The 7,937-nt window shown below is 49.6% G+C and overlaps 1 protein-coding gene across 1 annotated transcript in view; it reads left to right on the top strand.

Annotated features, from left to right (window-relative positions):
- TRIP13 (thyroid hormone receptor interactor 13) overlaps nt 1-5,601 on the top strand; it is a 22,950-nt gene extending 17,349 nt beyond the window's left edge. Inside the window, exons 11-13 of the mRNA XM_011964747.1 lie at nt 2,284-2,396; nt 3,474-3,543; nt 4,576-5,601. Coding sequence (XP_011820137.1) covers nt 2,284-2,396; nt 3,474-3,543; nt 4,576-4,671 — 279 coding nt within the window. The 3' untranslated portion in view covers nt 4,672-5,601. The remainder of the gene's footprint in view (nt 1-2,283; nt 2,397-3,473; nt 3,544-4,575) is intronic.
- Nucleotides 5,602-7,937: the final 2,336 nt, after the last annotated feature.

The raw sequence follows: 7,937 nt of genomic DNA, 5'->3' as shown, positions 1-7,937 counted from the left end.
GTGTGAGTCAGGGAAGCCATCGCCATGGGCACGGTGGCACATGCAGTGTGTGTGAGTCAGATACCGTCGCCCTGGGCACAGCGACGCGTGCAGGGGCAGTGTGTGTGAGTCAGATACCGTCGCCCTGGGCACAGCGACGCGTGCAGGGAGTGTGTGAGTCAGGGACGCCGTTGCCCTGGGCGCAGCGGCGCGTGCGGGCAGTGTGTGTGAGTCGGGGACGCTGTCACCCTGGGCGCAGCGGCACGTGCGGGGAGTGTGTGTGAGTTAGGGAAGCTGTCGCCATGGGCACAGTGACGTGTGCGGTGTGAGTCAGGAACGCCGTCGCCCTGGGCACAGTGGCGCGTGCGGTGTGTGTGAGTCGGACACCGTCGCCCTGGGCACAATGACGCGTGCGCAGAGTGTGAGTCAGGGATGCTATCACCAGCGGCACCGTGGTGCATGTGGTGAGTGTGAGTCTGGAACACTTTCGCCATGGGCACAGTGATGAGTGTGGTGTGTGTGAGTCAGGCTAACAGGGAACTGCCCCATGCTTGTGTTTCTGTTGCTCTAGCCCCTGTGGGAACAGGCCTGTCCCAGACAAATCATCCTGCGGGAGCGTACCTGGACCCTTCGTTTAGGGGAGTTGGACAGTAACCAAGCAAACCAGTGAATGGGGATTTAAACAGTGATGAGTTTAATGCCGTTGTTTTCACTTGTGGGTACCACAGAGCAGGGGCCTTAACAAGGACGGCACTGCCTGCTTGGACTGGGAACTGGTCTCAGCCATGGACCCACGGGGCCTGCCCGGGTCAGCACTGTCCGGGCATGGTTTTCTCAGGGGTTGGGGAAAGGAGACGGAGCTCTGTGGAGCTTTGGCTGGAGAACACCAGTGATCTGAAGACTGATTTTACAGCAGTTTTGCTGCCAAGGAGCCCACGTGATAGCAGATCCTGCGAGGAAGTTGTGTGTGTTGGGGGTCCTCACACACCTTCAGTGTGGGTTCCAGCCTCGCAATGTGACATTTATACACTCATACACTTGTGCTGTGAATCTAGGGGATGTTTAAAGTTTTAGCTAAGAGGGATGGACTTTTTCTGGGACAGTGTAGGACAGAGGTAGGGTTTTTCTGTTGGTTTTTTGTTTGTTTGTTTTGAGACAGAGTCTCACTCTTGCCTAGAGCTGGAGTGCAGTAGTGCGATCTTGGCTCACTGCAACCTCCCCCTCCTGAGTTCAAGCAATTCTCCTGCCTCAGCTTCGTGAGTACCTGGGATTATAGGTGCAAGCCACCACACCCGGCTAATTTTTGTATTTTTAGTAGAGACAGAGTTTCACCGTGTTGGCCTGGCCGGTCTCAAACTCCTGACCTCAAGTGATTCACCTGCCTCAGCCTCCCGAAGTGCTGAGGTTACAGGTGGGAGCCACCGCGCCCAGTGATGGGGTAGTTTCTCATTTTAGGCAGTTTATACGAAATTCAGACATGCAGATGTCACGGTGGATATTGATCTGGTCTCGAAAGCTGTGGGCATGGAAGTGGGGACCCTGCACTGTTGAGGCCAGCAGGGCCTGGAGAGGTGTCGAGGGGAGGCCCAAGCACTCCAAGCACAGACAGTGTGTCTTCATTTTGCTTACACCCCTCAACAAACCTCTAAAATGTTCAGACAATGCTGTTTTCTTCCTTCTCCTGGTTCCTGAGTCAGAACGGTTCATATTGGAATTCAGTCATAGTAAGTCAGTGTGCCCACCTGACTGTTGGCAAGGCTACTTGGAAAAGCATGACTTCTAAGAAAACTGATCTCTGAGGTGAACTTCTGGTGCCCAGCTCCTCGGTCAGTCAGACACTGTGTCGTGCCGCCAAACAAGCCTCACCCTTAAAACAGACAAACTAGGACCCTGCTTTGGAAGTCAGTGGAAGTCCTGGCTCTGAATCCCAGCTCTGCCCACTGTGGGCTCTGACGTCTCCGAAGGTGACAGAGTGGACTGAGTGCCTCCAGGTCCCTTCCCTTCCTGACACACAGGGAGAAAACGTTTTGGCCCTAAACACAGAGGAGGCTGTGTTGCTACTGGTTTCTGAGGCATGTTCCGTTATTTGTATTTGTTTGAAAAAGCAGAATGTGTACGCTGAGGGGCATGAGAGAGCAAGCTTGTTCACTAGTGCAGCTGTGCATCTTGAGTCATCACTGTCTGGATTTCTGTGAGACGTGACATGGTTGACACTTTACCTGCAGGTGCTGTCCCTCTTGCCGACGGTGCCTACGCTCAGGCCTCTGTGGACGCTGCTAACCGCCTGTGCCTCTGTCTCCCCAGTGTCAGATCATATACCCTCGCCAGCAGCTGCTGACCCTGCGAGAACTGGAGATGATCGGCTTCATTGAAAACAACGTGTCCAAATTGAGCCTTCTTTTGAATGAAATTTCAAGGTGCAAATTGACCTCATTTTTGTAATCAGGACGAATCCATTTGTGATATTAACTAGGGAGTCATTGTTTCCTTTGAGGAGACCAGGGAGGGCTCTGGGTGTGAACTCTCAACACCCAGTACAGGTGTGAACGTGCATGTACGTGTGTGCGCGCATGCACACATGTGAGTAGAAACACTCAGCACAGCCACCTCCTTCCAAACGTGTAACCCGTGAGCCTGGAGGGCGCTGGCTCATGCACTGGAAGCCTGCGACCCTACGGCTGACGGCACTTCCAAGGATTCGCAGAGTCCACAGAAAGGAAATGGCTTTGGGGGTCCGGAGAGGGTGGAAGGGAAGATGAAGAAAATGATATGGTGCCTTGAAGGATAGAGTTTGGTTCCAACAGGAGAGAAATCAGGAAGGCTGCTGGAGCAGTGTGTTCAGGTAACCTCCTAGTGGGTTGCAGTGCAAAGGCTAGGGAGGTGCCAGAGAGGCGGGGGGTGGAGTAGACAGAGCCTTGGGTTTCTGGCCAGAGTTTTAATTTTATTTTGAAGTTGGCAATAGTGTGGAAGGCTTTAAATAAGGGATAACATGAAGAATGCAGTATTTTTTAAGGATTTGGATTATCCGTTGAAGAGATTTAAATCAGTTAAGATGAGAACGAAGAACAGTTCAGAGACTTCTACAAAAATTGAAGATGTGAATCCACCCATTATTTGGGGAATCTGTGCCTCCTGACCATGTGCCCGCTGCGTCATGCCCTACGCCTGGTGCTCCCAGGCAGGTGATGCATTCCCTCAGCGCGAGGATGCTGGCCCTGGGCCAGGGCACAGAGGTGTGCCTTGGGTGTGCTTCAGAGCAGCGAGGACACTGCCTCCCGAGCAGGAGCTGAGGACGGGGAGAGACTGGCAAAGGGATGTTCACAGGACAAGGCTGAGGAGACCAGTGAGGGGCAGGAAGTGCCCTGTGAGCCCCAGGGTGTGCCTGGGGTGCTTTGGCTTGTGTTCCCAGGGATGCCTTAGCCAATGAGGAAAATTAGTCCTGAAACATGTGATTGTGTAAATTGCTGTCTCTGAACTGGGTTTTCTTGACACAGGAAGAGCAAAGGCCTCAGCGGCCGGGTCCTGAGAAAACTCCCCTTTCTGGCTCACGCGCTGTATGTCCAGGTGAGTCTCCACTGCTGTCCTCCAGCACCCACCCTGTCCACAGGTCTCAGCCTCGCTGGAAATTCCACTTAGGAGCCCTGGGGTATCAGCCTTATTTTATCTCAGTTTCCAAACCACAGGGTCCTGGGGCAGGAGGAGGAGCTGACCTTGGCATCAAAACACTGGGGCTGTCGAATCCTTTGGGAGAGGCGGCTATGCCACGTGCCTCTGCTCACACGCATGCATGCACACACGTGCACGTCTGCCTCTGTGGTGTGCTGAGCTCATGGCCGGGGTCCTCGCTGGCCTCGCCAGAGGTTTGTGCTCTTGCAGTCTGGGCTCAGCCCACACAGAGCAGGACCTGGAGCCACAGCTTCACCCACTGGGTGCTGGGCCCGTTGCAGACGCTTCGGCCCGGGGCACTCACCCCTCTCCTGCACTGTGCCCAGCAGCTGGTTGGGGTAAGGACTCAATGTCTGGCAGAGCAGATACACTTACATCTGAGAAGAGAAAACACCCATCTTGGAATGGTTCCTTTCAAATCAGAAGTGACCCAGGCTCTGGTCAGTAGCAGCCTCTGAGCTGGACACGGTGCTCAGCACAGAGGTGACAGTGGCCATGGACCATGAGTGGGAGCCTTTTGAGGCAGGGAGGTGACAGCTCTGGGCACCGGGACCATGGGAATTCTCTGGTTATAAGCCCGGGACATAGGGTGGGTCCTTTGGAAAGGACTCCAGGGTCTGCTCCCAACAGCTTCTCATCCTTCTCAGTGTGTGGGTGGCTGCCTTGGTGCCCCCCTGCCCACCCCCGCGGCTGTTTCTGACCTGTAGGACGGGGGGAGGGTCATGTAGCCACCTTGTTCGCCTTTTCTGAAGTAAAGGGCATGGCTCATCTGCGCCCTGGATGTGTGTGGTGCGCACTCACTGCTCAGCCCATCAGCTGCAACCCCCTTCTGCGCTGTCTGCACTGTGGGTGGTGGCAGGGGCTGTGGATGCCAGGTGGCCCCACTAACGGTGAGTTGAGCCCTTCCAGCGATGACCGTGTACCTTCCAGGCCCCCACCGTCACCATAGAGGGGTTCCTCCAGGCCCTGTCTCTGGCAGTGGACAAGCAGTTTGAAGAACGAAAGAAGCTTGCGGCCTACGTCTGATCCTGGGCTTCCCCATCTGTGCTTTTCCCATGGAGAACACACAGCCAGTAAGTCAGGTGGCCCCACATGGCCGTCTCCCAGGGAATCCCTTCTGCAAACATTGCTTAGACTGCAAGCTAGAAAGCCACCAAGGCCAGGCTTTGTTAAAAGAAGTGTGTTTTATTTATGTTGTTTTAAAATGCATACTGAGAGACAAACATCTTGTCATTTTCACTGTTTGTAAAAGATACTTCAGATGGTTTGTCTCCTTGTGAAGAACCATCGAAATGTGTTTGTTCCCAGCCCCCCTCCAGTGGATGGGATGCGTAATGCCAACAAGTTTTGTTTAACAGCAACAAATGAAGATTAATGCAGGTGTTATAGAAGCCAGAAGAGAAACTTTGTCATCCTAAAGAAGCATATAATCATAGCATTAAAAATGCACACATTACTCCAGGTGGAAGGTGGCAGTTGCTTTCTGATACCAGCTCGTTTGATTTAATGCAAAAATGTTTTCAAGACTATTTAATGGATAAGAAAAGTCTATTTCTATATTATACCAACTGAGAAAAAAAGGGTCGGTAAAGTATTCTTTCATAATAAATCATCAGACATGGTCCCATTTGCAGGAAAAGTGCAGACTCTGAGTGTTCCAGGCAAACGCATGCCGAATGTCCCTTGTCACCCAGTGTGGGCACCCCTGCATTGCTGAGATGTTTCTGCCCATGGTTTTGTTTGTGCAATAACGTTATCACATCTCTAACGAGGATTCACATTAATAGAATATAAAATAAATGGGTCAGTTACTGGTCTCTCAGAATATTATGTTTTGCTTTTATCTCACACTAAAATAAATATCATTAATGCTTTGCATGTGAAATTCACTTTCGAAAGAACATGTTACATTTTGTTTTAGAACTTTTTAAGTATTAAAATATTTTTTAGAATTTTCTTGTTTTGATTCTAAGTATCTCTTCCAAGTGCTTTTAATTTTACTGAAGATTACTCACATGATTACTTAACTTTAAGCCTGATTTATGCTATGAGGAACTTATGGTGTAACTGCATCTCCAGAAGAAGCTGGGAAGGTGCCAGCGACCCAGGTGCAGATTCAGGAGGAGGATCACCAAGGCCGAGGCATAGGCAGGTTCTGGTCACTGCACCGTCTGCTAGGCCCTGGGGGTGGCAGGTTGAGAAGTGGGCCCAGTCCTTGCACGTCGGTGCTGTTAAAGGATCTTTTCACCAGTGGGTACGACCCTAACAGCTCCCCACCTCCACTCTCCGGGAGTCAGCTTGGGGTCCACAGTGGCATGCGACCTTCATACGCAGAAGTTCTTCGAGAAATTTAAAACTGTTGGGGTGGGGTATGGTGAATAAGCCAAAAGACTCATCTGAGAGTAAAGGCAGTGTATTAGGGTTCTCTAGAGGGACAGAACTAATGCAATAGATAGATACATATATAAAGGGGAGTTTATTAAGTATCAACTCACATGATCATAAGGTCCCACATTAGGCCATCTGCAAGCTTGAGGAGCAAGGAGAGCCACTCCGAGTCCCAAAACTGAAGAACTTGGAGTCCGGTGTTCAAGGGCAGGAAGCAGCCAGCACAGGAGAAAGTTGTAGGCTGGGAGGTTAGGCCCATCTCGCCTTTTCACGTTTTTCTGCCTGTTTATGTTCTAGCCGCACTGGCAACTGATTTGATTGTGCCCACCCAGATTGGTGGTGGGTCTGCCTTTCCCAGCCCGCTGACTCAAATGTTAATCTCCTTTGACAACAGACGCACCCAGGATCAATACTTTGTATCCTTCAATCCGATAGACATTTAGTATTAACCATCACAGGCAGACACATGTCTAGAAGACAAAAGGTGCAGTATTCTTGCTGCAGAAGAAAAGAAGAAATTGCCAAACCTGAATTGCCGAGAAGGACATAGCTTGGAAGGCATCGCAGAAGGTTCCCTGCAGTTGTGGAGGGTGAGCGTGGGTGAGGTGCTGTGGACCCCAGCTCCAGTATCACTGGGCAAGTCTTGACAGGACACCGAGGTCATGGAGGTCAGCCTTGTGGAGCCCACTCTGTGCTCAGATGAGATCTGCTGGCTCCAAACAGCTCAGGCCATCTGAGTTTGTGCTGTTTGATTTGCTTGTTATATAAAATCAATCAAAAGATAGATAAGTGATAAGCGTGCCATTTCATTTACGCCACTTCTGGAACCGCACTTGAATTCTGGAGGCCGCTGGCTCGTGCGTCTCAGGCAGGCCCACTAGATGTGGTGGGACTTGGCAGTGGCAGGGACTTATCATGGAGTCATCACAGGTGTCAAGTTCCTGAAAATAAGATAACCTGTGGCAGGGAAACCAGGCTGTGTCCTTGAAGTCCTTTCAGGCTATTAACCAGAGTGGGAATTCAGGGAATTTCACATGTCAACAGTAGGATGATTGTTGTGTTTAACTGCATGACCTCTGCAAAATGGGGATAAGAGATCAACTGATAACAAAGTACTTGCCCTAGTTCAGAGACCTACCACAGCACAATCTTACTAAGAAATAGAGGTTGAAAATGGCAATTTCAGTATAGAAATAAAACTTTTAAACATATTCTAGTAGTTTTTTGATAGCGTTCTTAACGATTTTTTATGCACTTAATTGTGCCAGCTGTGCATAAAGACAATTTGCTTATTTTTTTAATCTGTATGCTTTTTTTTTTTTTTTTTTCCCCCATTTTCTTGCCTTGCTGCATAGGCCATGACAAGTATGAAGTTGAATAAAAATGCCATAGTGGATGTCTTGGCCTCTTTCCTTCTGTCTGTAAGCTCTGGAGCGATGTGCCACTTTCATTCAAGTACCAGCTTTAGGTTTCAGAGATTTTATCTATTGTTTGTTTTCTATTTTATTAATTTGGCCTTAACTTTCTTTTCTTCCTTCTACGTATGTTAGATTTGTCCTTTTCCCAGCTTCTTAAAGTGGAAGCTGAGCCCCTTGGTTGAGAGCTTTGTTTCTCAGCGTTGAAAACATTCTGTTTGCACATTGCACAGCTGCTTCCCACAGATAGATGGAAATGTGTGACTTTTCATTCATCCTGTTCAAAATATTTTCCAATTTCCCATGTAATTTCTTCTTGGACCCATGGGTTATTTAGAAGAGAACTGTTTCGTTTCCAAATACTTGGGGATTTTCCAGATAGCTGTTACTGATTTTCTTTAAATTGGTTGTGGTCAGATAACATGTATTATTCTAAATCTTTTAAATGTATTGAGAGTTATTTGGTGGCTCAGCACGTGGCATGCTCTG

This window comes from Mandrillus leucophaeus, unplaced genomic scaffold (assembly GCF_000951045.1).
Source record: "Mandrillus leucophaeus isolate KB7577 unplaced genomic scaffold, Mleu.le_1.0 Scaffold702, whole genome shotgun sequence".
Lineage (NCBI taxonomy): Eukaryota > Metazoa > Chordata > Mammalia > Primates > Cercopithecidae > Mandrillus > Mandrillus leucophaeus.
Note: the sequence above shows the minus strand (reverse complement) of the source record. Positions and strands in the feature narration are given on the sequence as shown.